The sequence below is a fragment of the Dipteris shenzhenensis genome, chromosome 6 (assembly GCF_047967505.1).
Source record: "Dipteris shenzhenensis isolate YYH24624 ecotype China chromosome 6, Dip_SZ_1.0, whole genome shotgun sequence".
NCBI lineage: Eukaryota > Viridiplantae > Streptophyta > Polypodiopsida > Gleicheniales > Dipteridaceae > Dipteris > Dipteris shenzhenensis.
In genome coordinates this window covers 39251482-39275099 of record NC_141601.1, presented here as the reverse complement: position 1 = coordinate 39275099, position 23618 = coordinate 39251482, and the positions used below count along the sequence as shown (strand labels likewise).

The 23618-nt window shown below is 44.4% G+C and overlaps 1 protein-coding gene across 2 annotated transcripts in view; it reads right to left on the bottom strand.

Moving 5' to 3' along the window:
• GRL (transcription activator) overlaps positions 1-18868 on the bottom strand; it is a 142228-nt gene extending 123360 nt beyond the window's left edge. Inside the window, exons 1-5 of one of the 2 annotated variants that reach the window (XM_087375549.1) lie at positions 18736-18868; positions 14896-15272; positions 14664-14738; positions 14274-14354; positions 14056-14136 (exon numbers count right to left, since the gene is read on the bottom strand). In XM_087375549.1, coding sequence (XP_087231675.1) covers positions 14056-14136; positions 14274-14354; positions 14664-14738; positions 14896-15272; positions 18736-18745 — 624 coding nt within the window. In that variant the 5' untranslated portion in view covers positions 18746-18868. The other variant, XM_087375550.1, reaches the window with a different exon arrangement.
• Between the last annotated feature and the right edge of the window lie 4750 nt (positions 18869-23618).

The window sequence follows — 23618 nt, the reverse complement described above, 5'->3', positions numbered from 1 at the left end:
AGAGGACTACACCTATCTAAATCTGGATCAGCCTCCAGTGCTTAAGAAAAAAAAAAGTAGCCTCAAGGCTATTCCTGCATGTACCACTCCCTGAAATGTGCCAAAAATTTCTGACCCAATTTCTGTGTGTACCCGAAATAAACAATACCCCGAGGCACACGGGCCAAAAAAACACCAACACGTACCAAAAAACAGAGAAATGAAAGGTAAACTTAACGCTCAGAAGCATGGGCCTGAGCTAGTCGGAGGGCAGCTATGAGGCGACGACCTCCACGATGAGCTTTCCCGCAGCACGTGCTGTGCGCACAGCAGTTCTTCTAGTAGCGCAGGTCACCTTCACGTGCAGGGCAGGCTGTGGAGGTTCACGTGCAAGGCGATGACGCAGGTCAGCAACGGCTTGCACGAGCAGGGGTCGGCTACCACAGGCAGTGTTTAGTCCACGGGCCAAAGCGGGGGGCCTGCACAAGGTTCACGTCCACGACCTCCACAAGGTTCACGTCCACGGGACTGGGCTTCTCTGCGTCTCGTGGATAGCTCCTCATAGCAGGCGGCAACTTCCTCAATCAGCAGGGGACGCTTCCCTGACAGGGCGACGGCCTGTTGAGGCACAGGGGTAGGCAGCCCGTCCTGTGCAAAGGCGTAGGCAGTTGTGGAGGGGGTAGATGCGGCAGCAACGTGCAGGTTACGTGCAGGTGGCTCTCAGGCATCGGCTCAAGGGTCAGGTGATGGCGCACCACGATGGCCTCCACGAGCAGCTGATAGGCAGCAGGTCTGCCACGGGTTTGAGCGACGGTTCAAGGCAGCAGGACGACGTCGCCAACGGAGTAGGTGTCGGCTTAGCGTAGGGAGCAGATACGGCTCAGTGCAGCACGACCAAGGCGATGAGGGCTCAGGCGACGGTGCAAGGCAGCAGGGCGACTCACGTGCAGGCAGCTCTCCACAAGAGGTTGGAGCAGCTACGATAGCAGCTTCGAAGAGCTTGGCAACTATCCCCATAGGCAGGGCGACCTCCAAAACGAGATGGACGACGGAGTAGTGCTCAGGCAATATCCTCCACGAGCAGGACGACTTTGCAAGGCAGCAATAGGCCGATGGGGGATGGCGACAACACGTGTCACAGGTTGAGCTCTGATACCACTTGTTGGAGCAGAGACAAGACTCAGGAGAAGAGCAAGTGCAAGAGCAATGATTGGAATGAAAATATGGATGTGACTAAAGTCACATCATATACAAGGATAGGGTTGTGCTTGCTAAGCACACCCTGCAGGTCACATGGAAGTGTGCCTGCCAAGCTCGGGGGAAAAAACCTCCACTAGTTGGAGTAAAAAGTGCCCCGGGCCTACACCTAAGGTGTCACCCTACACTCCCAATACATAGGTGCTAACAGTGAATCAGCTTCTGGTCCTTTGAGATTAGGACTGAGACTCAAAAGGCCTCTGTAGGTAGAGTATAACAAACCACAAAGCTGTTGCAACAGGTTGAAGTGCAAAAGACAGCTAAAGCATAGCTAGAACAGCCCTTAGACACCTCGAACTTAGTGTGTGGCTGGTAGTATCTCCTTTGGAGGGCTCTGAACAGGTCGCGATAGCAGAACGTCTTCAGCAGATGACTGTGGAGAGGTCACGGGACCTAGGCGCCTGGATGTGGGTCTAGTTAAAGTCGCGGGAGCTAGGCGTCTGGAACAGCAGTACAAAGGTGACGATAGATGGTCACAGGTACCATGGAGGATCTCGAAAATGCTACAGCTGAAGCCTACAAGCAGTCGCCTCAGTCTGGGAACAGCAATGAGGCGCTTTGTGGCGACGAAAAAACACTGGAAGCCTTGGACAGCAGCTGGAGGAAACGTACGGGATCTGTACGTATCTGTACGGACAGTACGGAAAAGAGGCGCAGGAAGCACCTCTGGGCTCTGATACCACTGAAGGGTCGTGTAGACAAAAGAGAGCACGTACAAGGTACAAGGGTCGATGATAAACGCCGTCACGTCAACTAGGATATGTGAAAAAAAGGAGTACAAGGTACTTGTACCTAGACCTAGGACTAAGTGTCCTAGGTGTCACATAGGACCAAGTGTCCTATGTGGCCTAAAAAGCACTAACACTACAAGTGCCTATATTTATGCCTACAAGGCACATACCATGGCCTATAGGGCATCACTAGAACCACCAGGAGATGACCTACACGAGCATGAGATTGGAGTGCCACTTGAATGCTTGCTAGTCCCTCTTGCAATTGAGTTGCCAAAGAGTGAGCCAGCTGGTCCATTTGTTCACCCACCTCCTTCTTGAGGCTGGAGACTTGGTAGTTGAAGAGCTACATGACCATCTTCAACTTGAACATGCATGGATGCTTGACTAGCCTTGATTTCCTTAATCTCTAGCTGCATTTTGAGGACTTCTAAGTTCTTAGGTGACATTTCAAGATAAGGAAACACCTTGGGGGTGAAATGAAGGAGCAAGAGTACGTTAAAGAGAAGTAGAACATCATTTCTGCAGGATGAGAGAAGGGGACCTTGGAAACCTCCCTCCCTAGCTAGGCTCTGATACAAGCCAAGAATAGACTATTGTGACAGTTTTGCACCACCCGCAAGGATGGCCACGATTCGGACAGCTCTTGCCCTTGCCTCTCATCAATGGTGGCTGGTATACCAAATGGATATTAAAAATGCATTCTTAAATGGTGACTTGTAGGAGGATGGGTACGTTGAGCAGCCTCCACGCTTTGAGATTCCAAGATCAAAAGGTATGGTTTACAGGTGGTGGAAGGCTCTACATGGTCTTAAACAGGGTTCTAGGGAACCAGAAAACTGATGCCTTCTTTCAAAGGAAGAGTTTTCGGAGGTCAGTTGCAAATCCAAACTTGTATCTCTTTCGAAAACGAGGTATGGTGACATTGGCTATCCTCCATGTGGATGATCTCATACTGACTAGCAGTCATGTGGAGCACATAGCCATGACAAAGGTTGCCTTCTCAAAGGAGTTTGAGATGACAGATTTAGGCTTACTCCATTACTTTTTAGGATTGGAGATTTGGCAAACTCAGAGGGGGTTCTTCGTTTCTCAGCAGCAAGATGTCCATGAGTTGCAAGAGGCCTTTAGAATGGAGAATTGCAAGCCTATTTCATCTCCAATGGACCCAAATACCAAACTTACTAAAGATGATCCTTGTGAGCAGGTTGATGCCTCTTAGTATCGAAAGATTATCACTTCATTCATTTGGTTGCTGAATACCAGCTTGGACTTGCATTTTTCGGTGGGGCTGTTGAGCTCGCTCATGCAGACACCTTTGAAGACTCATTGGGATGCAGTGTTGGAATGGTCACCTCCCCATCTGTAAGCCCCCAAATGAGGAGAGCGTGGGGGAGGTGGACCTAGGGCTAGGGCTGCCACATGGGCATCTGATTGGATGCCATGTGGGCAGCATCCCCAGAGAAGAAGTCATGGAGAGGGGGCTGCCACTTGGGCAGCACCTCACAAGAAATCAACAAGGAGAGGAGGGGCTGCCACATAGGCAGCACACCTCAGAAGATACCTTGAAGGTTGGAGGGGCTTTTTGATTCCTGGATCTACACGGGTCTGCCACAAACGGACCTGCAACAGTACGGAGATTTGCAGCTGTGTGTACAGAGCAGTGGCATGGGATCAAAGGGATGGAATAGCCTCGAACAGGAAGCGGAACTGCAGGCAGCAGATGAACAGGCTGGAGGCGCCTGCATGATGGGCAGATAACTGACTTTGTCAGTGACCAAGGCACCCACTTTATGAAAGATGTCATTCACTATCTGGCAGAGTATATGGGCAGACTCGGGACCTGCATCAGGCCTGACAGAAGGCGCAGACAGGGACAAAGCGAGCAGCCCAAAAGGGCCTGGCAAAGGCCCTTATATAGGACTGGTTGCACCAGCCAACCAAGTCAGCCAGCAAGCAGACCGGTCGGCCAGGATGAGGCTGGCTGGTCGGTCTTATGACAGCCCCTTGGGGGCCTATAAAAGGAGGGCCTCCAGGCCCTCATTAATCATCACTTGGAGCAGCACTTCAGGGAGCAGAAGGAGCAGCAGACCAGCCACCTGAGGGCCTCTATCCAGGAGAAGACAAGTGGGCTGTAGAGCTGCAGACCTAGCTCAGGTGCTGTCCACCTAGACTGGCTTCCGGATAGCAAGGTGGAAGGGATGGGAACGAAGAGTCTACATACGCTCGAGGTGGAGCATTCAGGCTCAGTTGGATCTTGCAGTAACTGTAGGGTACGAACCATTTTGGACTCCATTATGATACTGGAGGGGGTTTGAAGGACAAAGTCAACTCTGAGGTTCAGTGACTATGATTGGGGAGGAGATTTAGCCACGAGGAGATCTACTTCAGGATCTGACTTTATTCTTGGCTAGGGAGCGACTTCTTGGAGCAGCAAGAGCAGCCAAATGTCTTCTATTGAGGCAGAGTATCAGGTTGCTTGTGGTGCTACCTGTGAGGTGGTTACTTGGCTGAGGAGTTTACCTGGTGAGAGAGGGTTTCAAAAGAGGGAACCTACGATCATCCAGTACTACAGCCAAAGCTGTATAGCTATTGCTCCGAATCCATGTCCGGACGAAGCATACAAAGATCCAGTATCACTTTGTTCAAGAAAAAAATTTGGATGGTGATATATTGCTAGTTGTTTGTTCGACAAAGGACAAAGAGGCACCCCTCTTCATGAAGCCTCTTACTCAGCAGATGTTGCATCAGCAATTCACGTCACTAGAATTAGTTCCACATCCATGAACTGAGAGGAGGTGTTAGAATTATGTTCATCTCCTATTTGTACCATAGGGAGTGAGGGCTGTTATTGTGGGTGTACCTACCTGAGGGTGGCAATTTTCCCTCTTCATTTTTCCTATTTTGCCACCTATAAACAGGGTGATTTTGCCAACTGTTGTAACATGATTTGTTTGTTGTAATAACGCAAAGTTCCAGCAAGTCTTTCTCTTGCATTCTCGTGCGCATTTTTCTCTCTCCTTTCTCCTTATTTCCACTGCATATTCTAACATCTTCCCTCTTAGCATTGTTCACCGCTGCTAGGACAGTAGACAGCGATCTATCACAGACTTTTTGCCTACACAGCCTAGTCCGTCACTGGGCGGCGGCGACCATTTTTCGAGCGAAATCTTCCGAGTGTCCGAGCGAAGGAAACAAAAAAGCTTCCAAGTATGTTAAAATAGATCGGGACATAACATAGTTTCACTTAGATATATGCAAAGTATTATAGCAATGCCTATTTTATTCACAAATCTTTACATGAATCTTTGGGAATGGTGAGTAACATAATGGGATGGCTCTTGAAGAAACCCACATGTAGAGTAGACTTCTCTATAAAATTTCCCTTATGATCCTTTTTCCAACTTTTACTTAATAGGGGGTTGACATCGAAAACCCTCTCTTAACCTAGCTTCAGGAAAGATTTCTCCAAAGAAACCTCATTGAAGCAAGCCATCAAGGTAGTTTTGCCAGCGAAACCCCTTTTCCAAGGTAGTTTCGCTGGTGAAACTACCATGGACAGCACTTTTAAAAGTGGCATAACTTTCACATCCAATGTCCAAATATAGTCATTCAACCACTCAAATTGATCGAAAAACCCCATTTGAGCACATCTATGGGATTATATTTTGAAAAATCTTGTATATACAGTATTAAATATTACATGTATTTTATGAGAGTGATATAATAGCCCAAGTTAATACTTATTTATAGTAATTTAAACTTCTTTAGAAACATATCCATAAATGTCTTGTTATCTATGCTATTAAAACGCTAGAAAGCTCGTCATATTGATATAAATGTGTTTAATAAGTAATTATATATGTATAATATTATTACATTCAAAGTAATTATGAGGGATGTTTCTTAAAGGAATTATTTTTCAACATTTTTTAAAGGTAATAACAAGGTACAAAGGATGTCTATGAATAAGAAAATTTATGTTATGTAAAAGTGAATGAGTGACTATTCTATATATTTTATGATAAAGGGATCTAGTTCCAGCGAAAATAAAAGTATAAAAACCATGTTTCCTAAAGAAATAAAATTTCTTAAATCTCTTGAAAAACACGCTCAGATAAACTTGCTCATAGGTTTTTGCTCATAAAATTGATGCATCCGTCACCGGGCCTACTTTTTTACGCATCATGCCACATGTGTGTTGTATTGTATTGACTATGGTGACATTGATGATGATGACATTGACTATGTCCTACATAGTTTTCTAGCATGGGTTAGGATGCTCGTTTAGTAGCTCCACCCTTTTTCTCATTGTATCAGGTTTTCTATCAGTCTCATAGACCCATTGGTCTTAGTAGACTTTCATAAATTTCTTTCTTTCTTTCTTTCTTTATTTCTTTCTTTCTATCATACAGTTCTTTCTCTCCGCAACCCCCTTGTAGTCGGATGTGCAGGTTGTGATAAGCTCTCAAGCATCGAAAGCTTCCCAAGTGATCTCTCCCTCCCTGTCAGTGCGGAAGGCCTTTATTTCTTTCCCCGACTCTTTCTCCACCTTGGCTCTCCATTCCTTTAACTTGTCAAAGGATTGTGACTTTTTAGCCATGCAGCAAACCCAAATCATACGGCTGTAATCATCAACGAAGGTCAGGAAATAACATGATCCTACGAATGATTGAGTAGACATCAGTCCGCAACTTTTTATGCTTCCCACATCTCCAAAATTTGCAATGGATTCCAAACAGGTGCAAACATTGCATGTTAGTGTGCCATGTGGTACACTAGGGAAGCACCGGTATGGAGAGTCCCACACCCCTACCCAATAGCCATGCATACCTCCTCACAACCCAAAAGACCCGGCTGGGATGTGAGGAGGGTCTTCACTCATCTCAATATATCCAAGGACCATGCATACCTCCTCACAACCCAAAAGAATAGGCCGGGATGTGAGGAGAGTGTTCACCCATCTCAATATATCCAAGGACCACCACTCTACAACTTTGCATATGGAATTAATCTCCCAAGTCCACGCATCACAAGTGCATACAAAGAACCTTAAACCACAACACTTCCACGCGTGTGAGGGTGAAGACCACCACCTCCAAACCCCCCCCCGGACAAATCCCCAAAGCACACACATACATATCCAAGCCGCCCCTCAAGTGTCACCCTCTCAAAATTGACCATGTGTCCAATCCCTTGGACCACCCATCACGACCATCCGTCATGAGGTACAATGGCTTCCTTTCACACCACACACACACGTGCAGGTCCATCAATAGCCGCCACCAAGACTGAGAATTGTCCATGGTCATGCCAATGTGCCTTGCACCAATGTAAGGCACTAGCAGGGGACACCTAGCTACACAATCAACATTTTGCAGCGTATTCTAGGACCTTTTTGGCAAGGATTTAGGGCCAGAAAAGGTGCCAAAGAACGCAACATCAGTAGAAGACAATGCACGTCAAAAAACACAGAGTTGACTTTTTCAGTCAAAAAGACAATGCGTTGAGGTTTTGACAATGTCAACTTTTGACCGATTTGGTCAATTGTAGGCATTGACAGCCGACCAGGGTCAGGGTCGGCCAGTCTACCCTAAAAGTCTATAAAAGGTGCCTTAGCCCTCCATTGTGGGGCTTGCATTTTATTATCCATTCCAGGCAATCAGGCCTTCAGTTCCAGTAGCAAGTAGCACAGCATTCGCATCACTTCAGCATACTTCAGTCAGCAGTAGATTATACCATGGCAACAGTCCAGCATACAGCAATTAGGAGCAGCATTAGAAAGGTCTCCGAAGCAGCATTGGGAAGGCACCAGCTCAGCCTCAGCAAGCCTTCCACAAACCGGATGTTCATCAGCATTCACTCTCGCATCTACATCGCATCTGGTTAGCCTCAACATCGCATCAGGAGCTAGCCAACACCCACATCCATTGAGGCTCATTATTGTATTCACATTCATACCAGTAATTGCACATTGCACTGCATCATTATTGCGTGTCTTGTCTCAAATTTGCATTCTCATTATCTCTATATATCTCTCTGAGCTATCTAGTACTTAATTTTAGTTAGTCTAAGGTTGTTTAACTACGGTCAAAGTCCTCTGCATGTTACAGCAAGCTCAAGCCATCAAGTCTTCTGAAGGATGACACATGGAGGCACACAGTCGCGCCTTAGAAACAATTTACAGCTGTCAAGAATCGCTTTAGTGTGACCAGCACACAGGCAACTCATATCATTGTGGAGTCTCAAAGTGCTCAGAAGCACTACTGTCTACAATGCACTCTTCCTCTACACGTGCGATTGTATGTTCATCACAATGCTCAATCACTAGAAAGCGCCTCAATCACAATTAGACCTGCACCATCTACCTTTGACTCCTCTATGGACTTGCCTTCATGTTTCTTATTTAGTCTTCCACCTTCTTGCGGTCTATGACAAAGTGACTAGGCTTGTCGCAATATAAAGACTTGTCCACTACCTAAAGGCTTCTCGCCATTTGAAGAATTTTCGTCCTCCTCAAGCTTGCCTTTGCCAGGTTTACCCTTGCCTTTAGCCTTGTTTGATGCAAGTGAAACTACTTACAAAACTTCTGAAGCTTCATGGAAGCACGCTCAAGAGAGGCATGGCTAGTTCACCGATTGTGGGCTTGGATTGCTTTCACCTTCAAGATGTGGTCATGCACTGTTTCTTGTCCCTTCATCCTCATCATATACAACTCATTATTAAGCACTCATGTGAAGTTACTTGTCTCATAGGCATCATTCTAAATTGTCCAAGTTTCGAAGTCCATTACCACAAGATGGATTTGTGGGATCACCGAGTCTGTGGTCGTCCACAAGATAATGATAAGTGCTTCCACATCCTTGTCCTCCGAATCCTGAACATCGCTTGCATTTGCAGATGTCACAACCCTCCCCCAAACGATAATGTCTGGAGGTTTTGTCTTCAAGCTTGTGGTGACCTTCTAGATCTTCCTTGCCACCATATGGCTCCAGATCTTCACCTTACAGAATGAGAAGTTTGACCCATCCAACTTTCCCTTTAGAACAAATTGGGGCTAAGCATTCGAGAGGCCGTTACACGAGATAGATGCATTGGAAATCGAACCTGAAATCACGCATTCCACCAATCTGAACAATGCATGCTTATCTGAACTCAAAGTCTACTTCCATCAAGCAAAGGGGACCCTTCCTTCACCTGTCTATCAGCTGGCTTGACTGTTGGTAAAGCCTGGCTACTGCGAGGCCTCAAGACTGCCCCATGAGGGCTAGTAACCAGCAAATCAGCAGTCTTATGATGCCTGAGCAATCCCCAAAACTTTAACCCTAGGTCAGTCTATGATGCCGCCTCATATGGGGGATCACAGGGGCACAAATGCTTGAGATATTTCCATGAAGTGATTTGCTTTCATTTTGTGTATCCTTTGCATTTCTTGGCATATTGGGGACAGGCACAATCCAGCAAGCTAGGCTTAGCATAAGCCTCTAAAATCATAGAATCGTCTTACAAGGCTCAGGGACTTACACTTAATAGCCTTACTCTGAATTATAGGCTGCTTGTTACCAATTATAGCATTATCTGCTTTTCATTTCCAGGAAGAGCAAAATATGAAAATACTTGATGGCCAAGATATAAATATGAACTTGCATTTGCAGCCAGCAAAAAGAAGGAAGGCAAGAGGAAAATGGGGAGAAATGGACAGGTCCCAGAAGGACTCCTACAGAGCAAAAGAACAAAAGATAGTAGTGCCAGTTGCTCTAAAAGTGATGACAGAATGTGTTACTGCTACAGGAAATTGGCCACTTCATGATGCTAGAGAAAAAAAAAGAAGTGGGAGTACCAAAAAGAAGCAAAATGCAAATGCAGCCACACAGAGGGGGGAGGAACCAGCACCATGGAGCCATGAAAGGTTCCTTCGTATTGAAGTGTTGGTCATCTGAAGCTGAGTCCATGGATGCTAAAGAAGAAGGGAGTCATGAAGGACTTACAGACAGCAAATCACATAAAACAATGAGCATGCATCTTATGATAAGGAGTGTGACTATTTTGATGATGGCCTGGGTACTCTACAAAGCTTCCCAGGAGCTCTTGATGCAGAGGAGGAGGCATGCCACGACGGAAATATTGCAACCATATCACAGCCACTTTGAAATAGATCTTTGTCATGACAATGATCTACATGATCAACCATGGGACAGCAGTGCTCCAAAAGGATGTGAGCCAGGGTATCAATCCTGAAGATGGGAACAAAGAGGCAACAAAGGCTAAAGCAACCAACCAAAGAATCTTGATGGACAGCAAGAGTATGGTAGCAATTGCAGCTACTACATTGAGCTGTGCAGTTATGCTTCAGTCAGGGACACAAACCATTACATATTTTCAAGAGAAAGAAGAAGTCGATCAAAGGTGATGAACGCATGAGAAGCTACAAAGGAAGACGAGAAAGTACAGCTTAGAGCAAGAAAGAGTGCAACCTGCTTGAAGAAGAGCTTCTGCAACTACTTGTAGACAGCTTTGTTGTTAGAAACATGGTGAAGGGAGAGAAAGAAAGAAAGAAAGAAAGTTCATTAAAGTCTTCGGAAGACCGATGGGTCTATAAGACTGTGAAAAACCTGGTACAAACGAGCTGTGGTGGTGGAGCTACTAAACGAGCATCCACACCAATGCAAATGCAAAAAATGCAGAATGTCAATACTAAATCCTAAGTACAACATAGTCATGTCATGTCGGTAGTCGACTATCTCATCATCATCATCACCATCAGGACGTGGATGAGGCAATGGGGGCATGAAATCGGCGATAGAGTGCTGTTGGCCACTCAAAGGTGCAGCCCTGGCATGTCTCCTGGCCACAGCTCCATGTCTAACCAGGGCTATTGTGACCCCCGTCGGGCGGGACCCGACTCTAAACATGGAGGGGATGTCCCCATGTGTAATCTGTGTATCAACCCTCTGTCTGAGATGTCAGGTCACGGTCATGTCAAGGCCTCCTCCCGTGGGTGTCCATGTGATCTGGCTGAAAAAACTCCGTGATAGAGCTCTGAATCGCGGGCTAAAACCCCATAGCTGTCTCTGAAGAGGCAGTAGAACATCCACGGATCTCATAGTAAACAAGATACCCAAAGATGAAGTGCTCCTGTCTCAACCTCCTGCATGTCACACAAAGTGCATATGCGCCTCTCCCTGGGTAGTCACTTTGCTCTGCCGCTCTCGATACGAAGTCTATGTGAAGAGACCCGGAACTGCCCAAGAGAGATCCTCAGTGAGTGGGGTAAGTAAATCTAAGTGTACCCTGGTGAGTCAATGAAACCCTCCGCTGTGCTATGTAGGAAGTGATCTCTGTAGAAGCCTAGCTTCAGTGGAAGATCACTCGGGCCCAACTAGATCCGGAATGTGTGTAGCTGTAATAGATCCTCACGAATAACCTGGTTGACCTCGTGTGATAGGAGGGAATAAAACGGAGCATCCATGCTGTACTGGAAGGGGGGTAGTATGTCCATGTGGAGCCCCAGTCCCTCAAACCATCTCTCTGTGCATGCATACCAGTACCTCTGGTCTCCTCCTGCTGCAAGTGCCATAGAAGAGGACAGTGCTAGCCATGGTAGCCTGCTACGCCAACCATCTCTCTGTGCGTGCATACCAGCACCTCTGGTCTCCTCCTGGTGCAAGTGCCATAGAAGAGGACAGTGCTAGCCATGGTAGCCTGCTATGCCCAGAGGCGTAATCCCCATACTCCCTGACTCCGTACAGATATGTGATGACCTGAAATGTAGCATCTAGCCGTAATGGGGGTGATCCAAACTCCGCCCGAATGATCTAGTGAGGAACGGATGGCTTACCACGGATCATCTGCGATAACATGAGAACCTGTAGCCGCTCCACCTTGGCCCACTCTGTATCCCATAAGTCTGGCCCCCAACATGGACTGCCATGCATCCCCATTGGACAGACCAAGGAGTCAAAAAGAAACCCTTTGGTCCGTGGATCCTTAACGTGAGAGCGGAAGCACTGCCTCTCTAGTCTGGCCAATGAAGCATATCCTCTGCTCAAGCGTGCCTGCATCGCGGGTTAGTGAAGATGGGTCCGGAAAAGACGATCCCAAGATAAGTATATGATGAAACTACCTCAAACAGGTGACCCATCAAATGCAAACTGCTCCTGGCGCATGATGGCTGGAGATGTATTGAAGATCATAACCTTGGTTTTACCCAAGTTGACCTTCAAATCATGAGAGTCACAAAAGGATTGTAATGCGTCAAGGAGAGAGAGAGAGAGAGAGAGAGAGAGAGAGTTAGGGTGTGAGGAAATAATGCTCAAATGAAGACATGAAGAAGGCTTTCATTCATTCATCAAGTATATCATGACACACTAGCACCTAGTGCATATGGGATAAGTCCCTCACACAAAACTCACACATAGACTAGTACTAGATCACCTAGTACTACACACCAACACTTCACACCAACACACTCTTTGGCTATGATATCTCCAACACCCCCCTTCAGAGCAAAGAGTGTGAGACCCAAACACGCAAAGAGTAGACCGATCCCCCTCCACCGCAATATTGCAAAGAGCAAGTCCAACCATCCAACACCTCCCGTGTGATAGTGACTTCTCAGTCAGCTTACGACCGGCAAGGGCAAGCCATCACTTGTCATCCCCCCTTACTCTGAACTGGGTGGTCAATACCATCAACCAAAGTAAAAGACAATACATTCATTTTTTGGGGACAACCCAAGGCAAAGTACCCCTTATTGACTCCAAATACATTCAATTTAGAGGGACAACTCAAGGCTGAGAACCTTTATTTCACTCAACACAAAAAGACTAGTAGCACTAAACATCATCTACCACCTCAGAGAGAGATATATCATCTAATATAGCAGATAAAGCTTGCTCCTCAGGTCCAGTAGATGTGGCGAAAAGATTCTTGAGCTTGTTCAATATCTCCTTGAATGAACTATTGAGGTCAAGATGATGAAGTAGATTGTTAGCCAGCCTCAAACCAATAGGCACTAGTGCCTTGTCATTCTTCTCATCCCAAGATGAGACTTGTACGGATTGATCTTCACCACGAGGGCGAGGCTCCATGTGTGCAAACTGAGGTAACAAACTCGCAGAACAAGCTGAAGAGGTGCTCCTGTAGATAGTTGCAGCAGCTGGTCGAAGGCCTGAAGGACTCCAAAATATAGTACTACACACCAACACACTCTTTGGCTATGATATCTCCAACATTTGTGGATGTACATGCTTTGTCATCATGGTGTGTGTTATCCACCAGGTTGCTATGGCTATCATGCCGAGATCTGTGCAACCATTAAGATGAGTTCTAAGTCTTGTAACACCTCATTCAAAAGGGGGATTTGAAGGAGTTTTATGAGATGTTTAGGTCTTAGTTTGGGTTTAAGGTACACTTGGGGTCAAAAACCAAGGAAGAAGAACATCAATACAATTGGACTGGTTATGACTTCAAAGTCCTTGTGTGAATTTGAAAAAAGGACCAACGTTACTAGGGAGATGCTTCACCCTTGAGGATTACGGGTATGACATGTTAGGTTCATGCAATGTGTGTCACATTTCTACAAATTGTCTGTCATTTTAAGCTTTGACTCTCTCTGGTGAGAGGTCCTTGTGTGGGATCCTTTGTGGAATACATTCAACTTCATCTTTGTCATCTTTGTGCATCATGATCTGGTCTCCTCTCTCAATTTAGATCCTACAAACAGCCAAGAGATTTGGACAAAAAAGCAGAGCCAAAAATGGCTATTTGATATTGGCTTTGTGCTAGGCAGGTTGGAAACTTCACAAATACAACCACGTTCCCAACCATGCTCCTAGGTATTTAACAGATCCAGGAACTTTCACATTCCTATGACCAGTGAAGAAAAAACGACCGAATCTTTAATGGCTTCTTCCGATTTAAATCTCAAGATAGACACATGAGTGAGGGAAACATTTGATGGTGTTTAGCCTATTTAATCCTCATATCCCCAATCCACAGTAGAAACCCAGTAAAATATTATGAAGAAAAGAATATGGTTGATACAGCATGCAAACTACAATGCACATTAAAAAGGTTAAAAACTCACTTTCTCTGAAAGAAGGTTGACACGGACAAATGAGCAGAGAAGATTCATCAACGCATGAACAATAAGTGGATTTTGATTTGGCTGCACAGGGAAACCAAGAAGGGAAGGGCACAGTTTTAGTAAAGTCGGTATAAAGCAGCTCGTACTGCAATCCTACAATACTGAAGAAAAGATGACGAGGAACAAAACTATCAAAGTCAAACAAGGCAAAAGGGCACCAGAAGAGTAATAACAGTGCTGCTCAGATCTAGAATAACTCTTAAAGCTTGTTCACGAAACCTCATCAGGTCAAGGAGAACCTGGCCATAACATTGATATAAGATCAGTGAAATAAAATTATACTGCTCTAGCTGCAAGACGAGGAATATATTATTTCCTTTTTTTCCATGCATAGATTCCAGTTTTATTTATCCTATCATATTAAAGATATGAATCTGGACAGTCTTGCTTTGTAGAATTCTTGAGAAATGTACTTAACACAAAGCATGACGTGAAACAGCATAACTACTACAAAAATTAACTTCTCATCTGAAGTGAAATTTCAAGAGCAATAAGCGTTGAGTTCTGTCCACAGTTCCTTCAATCTCCAATTTCATCAATGGTATTACCATCAACCATGGTTCCATTGCACTAAGATATGACTCTGCTTTATCATGAAGCTGGTCCAAAGCTGCCTTATCAACCTGTAGGTGCAAAACAATCTTTGTATCTCATAAAATGCACATGTAATATTTTCAAGCGTATTACAAAATAACAAAATAATGTACAGCTGATACAGATGAATGGAAAATGAGCATGCAAATTAAAAGCATCACTTCAACCCAGAACCATAAGGTTCACCTTCTCTAGTTGCATCTTTGCAGTGTGTTCCGGAAACTTTTTTGAGATGTGCATACAAAGTTTAGGAAGATCTGGGAATACGCCCGACTTCCAAAAGGATTCTGAAAACTGGTGTGAACCCATTTCCGGGTTATCTAAGATTTGTTTCAGTCTGTACAGCTTTGTCATCAAACCTTCAGCAACCTCATGCAACTGGAATACAAGATCTATCTGGCGAAGCTTTTGGTAAGTCTTTGAATCACATGCAACAGACGTCGAATTTCCAGCCTGCTTCCAACTTGGAGAAGAGGAATTTGAAATGTCATATTGATGAGACCAGCCATGTCCTCCATCCTCCATTATTGCTTCCAAGCTTTGACAGCATAAACCGCTTCTATCTGTGAGAAAGTTCGGTGAACCTCCATGTTAGCTGCAGATCAAAACCTAAAGCAGAATGTTTGTAGTCTGGTCAAAAGCATAGGATCGTTTAAAAGGATCCCATAAACAAGCTCTCTATGTAAGACTAATGTGTCGTGCATTGTGTCTTCTCAAGTATTGAAAAAATAAACACAAGACTAAACTGAGATAGCATGAACCATCCACTTCAAAATACTTCAAAGCACCCTTGTCACTTTGATCAATCCTTAATATCACTGACCCACCACAGCATTCTGCAATACAGCCAGGCTGCAAAGGGACTTAGGAGGGTCTCTCAAAAGCTACAACAGCAGGCTTCGAGTGGAAGATGTGGCAAGGTAGACAAGAGCATGAAGGTCATTTGCAGTGCTCATAATAGGGCTATCACAATGCACCAACAAAAACTTCTTGATATCACTACCTTGAAGGACAAGGGTGATTTCACGAAGCCAGCATACAACCATGCAATTCACAGAAATGGACCTCAACGTTGACATCAAAATACAGTAACTGACAAATATACACAAACCTCTAGACGTCAAAAGGCAAGCTCCACAGCATGGTCACTTGAAGCAGTTGAAATAGGATCATCATTCCATAAGGATCTGTTTGGAATCTACCTGCTCTACCACATACAATGACATTTATCCAAGATGAAAAGATCCCTCCTTGGATATAATCCACCCTCCATTCATCCCTAGAATATGTATTTGTTGGAGGTCCACATCTCCTGATGTCATTTTAGAGAAAAAAAAAGAAAGAAAGAAAGATGTATTAATGTCCGTGGGAGGCCTCACGGGCCTATGGGACAAAGTACAAAGTACACCAAAAAGGGAAAACTCGAGATTTGTCAAGCACATGTGACACGTCAAAGAAGTTGGCTCATCGAAGCTAAAGGGAAGAGGCACAGAATGCAAGGCAGACAGACATGCAAAGAAGTTGCATAGGACGATACTGCAAGGAAGGCAGAATACAAGAGACAAAATAGACCTTGACAAAATAGCTGAATAGCCATGATGTATCAAAGCCCAGAATGTCCTGTATTGGTAGTCTACCTCAACAACTTAAACGTGTGAGTTCTCCTTCAGATCTATATGTATTCTTTTACTATACTTGTGTGAGAAAGTCACTAAATGTCAAGAGAGTTAGGTGATTCATGAAACATTCCGCTAGGCTGTAAGAAGCTAGCCTTGATTACTCTAACATGGTATCAAAGCCCAGAATGTCCTGTATCCAGTAGTCTACCTCAACAACTTAAGGTGAGGCTGTTGCCTGAAGATAGGAACATATATACCTTTGTAAGACTAGAATAAGTCCAATCATACAAATTTAGATTTTTTGTTGTTCTAAAGACCAAAAATCTACACAGAAAATAAAAGAGAAAATGAAAGAGAAGAAAAAAGAGGTAAACAAAAACTTTTATGGAAAACAAAAGGAAGACATACTTAGCAAGCAAAGCAACACTTATGTCGTCATGAGTGCCCAAGCATAAGCAGCTATACTGGGTTACGAAAGACCTACACAGAAAATAAAAGAGAAAATGAAAGAGAAGAAAAAAGAGGTAAACAAAAGCTTTTATGGAAGGAAGACATACTTAGCAAGCAAAGCAACACTTATGTCGTCATCAGTGCCCAAGCAAAGCAACACTTAAGGTGAGGCTGTCGCCTGAAGATAGGAACATAACTTCAATTCAGCCAAGCATGATTCGTCAAGTCAGTTGTAGTGTAGTTTGGCTTCCCCTTTCTTATCAAACTGCTTCACTCAACCTTCATGCTCGTACTCACCTTTCGTCTTTCTTAGAGGTCTATAATACATGTTACCCTCAGATTATTATCCTCAGTGGGGGGCCTAAATTCCTGGTCTGCATGTGCAATATTGAATTGATTCCCTTGATTGAAACTTAACTTCTAATCGTTTCTTACAGCAAAGCTGCTCAAAGCTAGGAAATCTCTCTTTTACAAAGCCAGTAGTCATGGTAGGTGAAACTCCAAACTGCATCCAACCAAGCAAATCTTCAATTCATGCATAAAAGGTGGTAATGCAGGTCTCCCTTCTGCTATATGACTGATTTTTTCAAATTCATTAAGCAAATGCCAAAAAAAGTAGGGGACAAATGGACCCCAAAAAAGTGCTGCTTAAAACCTGACATGTGCCTCTTCCTCTTGCATCTTCGTTGCTCCTGTAGTCCTGCTACTGCAATTACATGAATCGCTAGTACCTCCAAACCCTCCATCTTTTTCTTGGATATGTATATCATGCTTTTTCAAAATAGTTATCAACTATTATCAGCTCTTTAAAGTACTGTCTTCCATTATAACGCTCAAGGTTGCAAGATGGTTTATTGTATACGCTTTTGGAAACGAGGTTGCTCGAGTGCTCTTTTGCTATTTGCTTTTGCAAATAGTAAAACCAGACAGTTTTCCATAAGCGACCAAACATAGTTTCCTGTCTTCATTAGTCCCCTCCCTTAATTCTGTGGCCATTCATTCGGAATCAAGTTGTGAATTAGCAAACGTATGTCCATTAATCAAGATACGAGCCTATTTGAATTTCTCGCCCTGGTTACATCCTCCTAGCTGAACAGTTGAAGTTACTTTTCCCTGTCTCCTTGCGCATATTCGTTTAAGCCAGCTTTCGCGTCTTTCGAAAAAGTTTCTAAAAAGGAAGCCGTAATTTGAATGTATGTGGAAGATATAGCAATAGTGAAAATGCAAGAAATGCGAAACGCCAAGTAAACTGGCTTCGGCAAAGCCAGCAGGGCCGATTAATTCGCTCAATGACGATATTCAGAAAGTACTGAGAAAATCTTTTGTGTTGACAGAATCAGCTTGCGAAAATGTCCTTGAGGAGATCAACAAAGCGGGATTGCTTGGCATTGCAGTTCCGAGGTACGAGAAATGCGGTCCTGCTGCTAGCGAAAGGATTTTCAGCTCAGTCGCTGGACGTACGACAAACAAGGTGCATGCATTGCATTATCCACGGATCGTGAGGGCGTTCGGAATTTCTAGCTGGATGTACAGCAACTAAGGTTTAAGTGGATGCGTTTTTGTGAGGGGAGACTACTGACAATAGCAATTTTCAGCTGGGACGATCGACGTACGTGCAAGAATTAACGAAAGTTGTGGTACACGGGGGTGCGATAGGGCGGGATCACGGACGCAAAAGATCACCAAAACACGGCGATGTCGGAATCAATGTACGCCAAATTGAGGATGGCACAAAAAAGGAAGAAAAACAAGGGAACGTGAGTACCTGGATGGAGAAGGCGAGGAGGCGAAATGCAGGATTTTGGTGAGAAGCTCCGTGAGACGAAGCGATTTCCGGCGTGGAAGCAACAGAGAATGAGGATCCGTGACCAGGAAGACGAAAGAAATTTGTGAAGAATGCAAATGTGTAGTAGTAATGGCAGAAAAGCGCAGCTCTAAAGACACTGTACTTGCTTACCACACGCCATAGCTAGTCCCTTTAAGACCAGAATCTTAGGACGCTCACTGCACAGCAGCAAGGGAGTTTAAGAGGGCCTTTCCATCTCTCATTACGCACGCATTACCGTGGTCACCTTAGGCCTGCCTTGGGCTCCAGGTTCACACGGGGCGGGGGCGGCTTGCAAAAGGGACGTTTATCGAAATGGCACGCCTTCAGCCCAGGTGGTGACACCTGGCTTGCAACAGGGGCATTATACAAAATGGCACAAAATTATTGGACCATCAACTTGTCTCGCACCCCCTCCCCCCCCTACCCAAGCCCCAATCAAGAGGAGCTGCACCAATGCCTGACTTTGACGAGGCTACAGCAGTGATGAATAACTAGACGGGCTCACGTCTCTATCCGCTTTGTATGAGCACCACACAGCTGCAACAGTCCTCCTTCCAAGCCCCTTTGCCATCGCCCTCGCCTAAACCCACCCTAAGATCGGGTTTGATTACCAGTTGGCAATCTTCGTTCACTATTAAGTAAAAGTTTGGCGATGCAGGGGAAATTGAATAAATATGCACTGTCACTCTAGAGACCCACATGCTAGATGACCCTACCAACCTTGCACTAAGTTGCTTGATCCCTCACTCGAGTCTCTCCCACCCTCATGGCCCATGGCATGGCATTATCAATTGTGGATTCTCCATCGTGCTTCTCTTTCTTTCTAGTAGCATAGACAATTTTATTTCGAATGGCTCAATTTGCGTTCGTAGGAAAATGTTCACCTCTTTTGCCTTTTGTTTCAAAAAAACAGTGTATTTCCTCAGGTGCATAGCAAGCTCATGTGAGATTGGGCTCCTAAAAATGGTAGAGCCGCTATCCTCCACGGAAGGGGACAAAGGGTTTGACCACATCGTAGGGCTAACGTATGTTTCATCTTGTAATGCAACAACATATGAAGCACGTCATCACAACAACGCATCGTGGTAAACCAATCATTGTAACATGAGACGCGGCTGATAGTTATAAGGGTCATCCTTCTCAATTCCACTTGTTGGAAAACCTAGACAAATTGCCCCATCAACAATACAATGGCAAGCCTTCCATGAGGTCCATGCTAGCCCTAATTCTCGCCCAATGCTTATCCAAACCTCAACATGAACATTATTGCCCATGGCATGAGGTTGCATTAGATGGCAAACATATGGCACTACCTATGTGAATTGTCCACCTTGTCTTTCTGCTTTTTAGATTAAAGGAAATCCATCTAAGAAACAATTGCCTCTTTCATCCCTTGTTGTTCCTCAATGTAAATGTAATTTGTTAGTCTAGGATAGTCGATTGAAAAATGTGTCCCTTGTAATGGATTTGCTTCTCTAAAAAAATTCACACGTAGCCCCAAGCGGAGTCACCTAGAAGTTCCACTAAGAGATGATGACAAAGCTTGCATAGTAGGAAAGTGGGATGAAATTTGATGATCATCATATTTCTATTCCTTTTCCTTACCTTTCACTCAAAGGATTGTAGAAAATTCCCATCATGTGCTTCTCTAAGTTGTACCACAATACAAATGGGGTCCCAAATGAAACTCACGCTACCAAATTTACTCCCCTTACCTTGGTGGATCCCCCCTTTTGCCCTTCTCCTTAAGAATTGTGTAGTCACCGTTTCAAGAAATGATGCTTATTTGAGTGTGGCACACTCTCATCTTTCAATCTCAATTCACTTTGGTAGCTTCCTTAGCCATTAAACTATAAACACAAAAGACGGTGTTTCTTGAGATAGAAGATGGGGCCCTTGGCCTACAAAAACAATAATAACCCCTTACTAAAACTATTACACAATAATTGAAAGAGGTACTTTCTTGAATTGATGTGGGTCTTTGGGGAGTAGTTTCGTTGTGTTGAAACGTTTTGGTTAAACCAAGCTTGGCCATTACGTTTTGGGGTACATATAGTTAATCATGCAACAACCTTCACAATTAGATGTCCCCAAGTATCACATAGATATGTTACAACAACGAACTAATTAAAAAATATCTGCACGTTGAGGCACACAAATGCACCAAGTTGGTTTTAAAAATTTTATCTTCAATTAGTGGAAAAGGTTCTTAAGCCAAAACTTGGCAAGAGGAAAATCACACGCATAGCCATGGGAGCCATACATGAAGAGATGACATAGGATAAAAATTCCCTCTTCAATAACATCTCACTTGTTTTGGTAGAGGGTCTCCTTTATTTATTGGTGCCCACATACACATGAACTTTATTTTTGGTAAAGGTTCTCCTTTAGTTTTGGTAGAGAATCTCAATTCTCCTTTAGTTATCGATGCCCACACACACATGAACTTGAAGGATAATAAGCAACCTAATGGAATAATGAACTTAAACAAAGGAGACAATAAAAATTATTACAAGAGGAATATTGATCGCCTATCATATTAGAGTTAATTATATTATGTAGCTCATAAGGTTTTATTCTCATCTATGTTGTTAGTGATTAGTTATCTAAATTTGGATTGGAATCATCCGAATTCTACACCCATCAATAATGAAACCTCATGCCAATAGAATACAATTGTGCAAATTGTATCACCCATGGGTTGTTGCTAGCTCAAATCTATCAACCACCTATGACAATGCATATTGTGCATATTTGTTAACTCAAATCTATTTACAACTCACAATAATGCACATTGTGTGTATTTGATCAACTTTTGGTCAAGTTCACGATAGTTATTCTTAATGACCATCACACCTTTTGAGCCAAATCCCATAAATCTAGCTCTTAACACATAAAGTGCAATTGTACTCCAAACCAATCCGGTGCATTGTAAACTATAGAGATAAAAGAAAGAGGTGTTCCCTTGCATGATATGTAGAATTGTGAGAAGTATTAGCAATCCCCATGGATTTCAAAGTGAAGATATGACTATAATACCAATTCTCAACGGAAAGGAGAGGAAAGGTTTATGAAGAAGGTGGTAACAAGGTTGAAAGGGGAGGCAAGGTGGAAATTTTTTAGAGGGAAGTTAAATGCAATTGTCTATTCTTCACACTTAAAACATGGGAAAATATGGCAAAAAGAAATGCATGATAATCTGTTACTTCCTTGAGAGGGAATTTAAACAAAATTTCTATTTTCCCCACTTTAAATGTGGGCAAACATGGCAAAAAGGCATGCATGACAATGCATTGTTGCGTGTGATGTCCAACAAGTAAAAACCTAATCGCAATTCAAGGAAAGGAATAAAGAATGACGAAGTATCCACAAGACTTTTGCTAAGGTCTTCCATAATGAGGTCTTGGGGCTTAACTCCTATGGACATGAAAGCAAGCAAGAGTTATAACATGTAGTTGGGCATGAGACCTACACAATTGCATGTTGACTTTTATATGGTTGGTTTCTGTGCCCACACTAATGGCATTGGCAACCAATCAATCAATAGAAATGGCTCTTTATCCTTGCCAACACTAATGCTAGGGGTGTGTAGCCTCGACGGTGACTCACATGTTGTGGGGATGTTGAAGTGATGCCGATGGAGCCTCCACTCCAAGCTACTCCTTGTGAGAGCAATGCAAGGCACGAGCCATCCGCATGTGTCACTCAAGTGGCCTTCGAATTGTTGCAATGTGTTTCCACTAGAGAAAGAGGGAAGGGGGAGAGGGGAGAAGGGAGGGAGAAGGAGAAGGGAAGAGGAGAGTGAAGGGGGATGGAGTGGCAAACATAAGGGCACTACAATAGAAGAAGTAAATTATGAAGCCTAATCACTGATTACCTTGCATTCGACATGACTATATTCTATGGATGTTAACGTGCCCCCCTTCCTATTGCTGATCCGCCCTCGAGTCAGCCGCGCTGGAGGATGTGTGTGGTGAGGACTGTCTGTAGAACTGCATAGCGGTCCAGTTGTTGTGGAGTGAGCCGAGTGAGATACGAGCAATACTTCCAGAAATGGGTGGCATGCATATCCTCGTACGTGCGGAGATTTTGCGGATGTGGAGGTAGAGGCGGAGATCATGAAATTGCGTAGGACCGATGTTAGGATTGAAGACAATCTGATTGTTCAGATTATGGAGGCAATTGTCGATGGGACGACTGTGGGCGGGAAGGTCACGGAGGGGTAAGAGGAGGAGGCGATTGATGTGGACCGCTATCACCATGATGGCGGGATCGGGTACCAAGCCGTACGTGTTGTTGAATGACTGGAGGCAGAAGCAAAATCCCTCCTGAGCCTTCACTTTGGGGAAGTTGTACTTTGAAAAATTGTACAACATATTAGGGTCCTTTTGCTGGAGCTCTCTGAATTCTGCCCAAGTCCATCGCCATCCCATTCGCATATACAGAGGGTGGATTCGGCAATCGACGTGGGTACTACGGTAGTACCGCCAAAATTGCTCCATCTTTAAGAAGGGAATGCACCAGCAAGGCTATAGATCGACATCTACATCGGTCTCTAGGACTGGAGCATCGGGGCCGAGGTTGTATCCTCCTCTTGCACGCTTGGATGCATGCATCACCAATCGTCTAAAGATTGGGTGATGAATTGTGTGAGGGGGTGCACCTCTAAGATTTCATATAGATGGAGGTGGGAGCCCTTGAGTTGGCGCTTCCAATGGTGAATAAGTGGACTATCCGGCAACTCTTGAAATGACTGCAAGTTGGGCCACCGCTAGATATTTTCGGGCGGGGAGGAAGGAGAAGCTTGCGGAGCCTTGTCATCTTCAACAGGCATGGGTTCTGCTTCTGTTGTGCCTATTGGGAGGTGTTGAAAGCCTCTTCAGAGAGGTGGACTGCCATAGTAGAGGAGATGGACGGGGAGGTCCCGTGCTGTGTGGTGGTGGTGTTAGAGGCGTGTGGTGGGATTTTGGCGGGTGGGGTGGTCGAATTAAATTTGGCGATGGCTTCTTGGC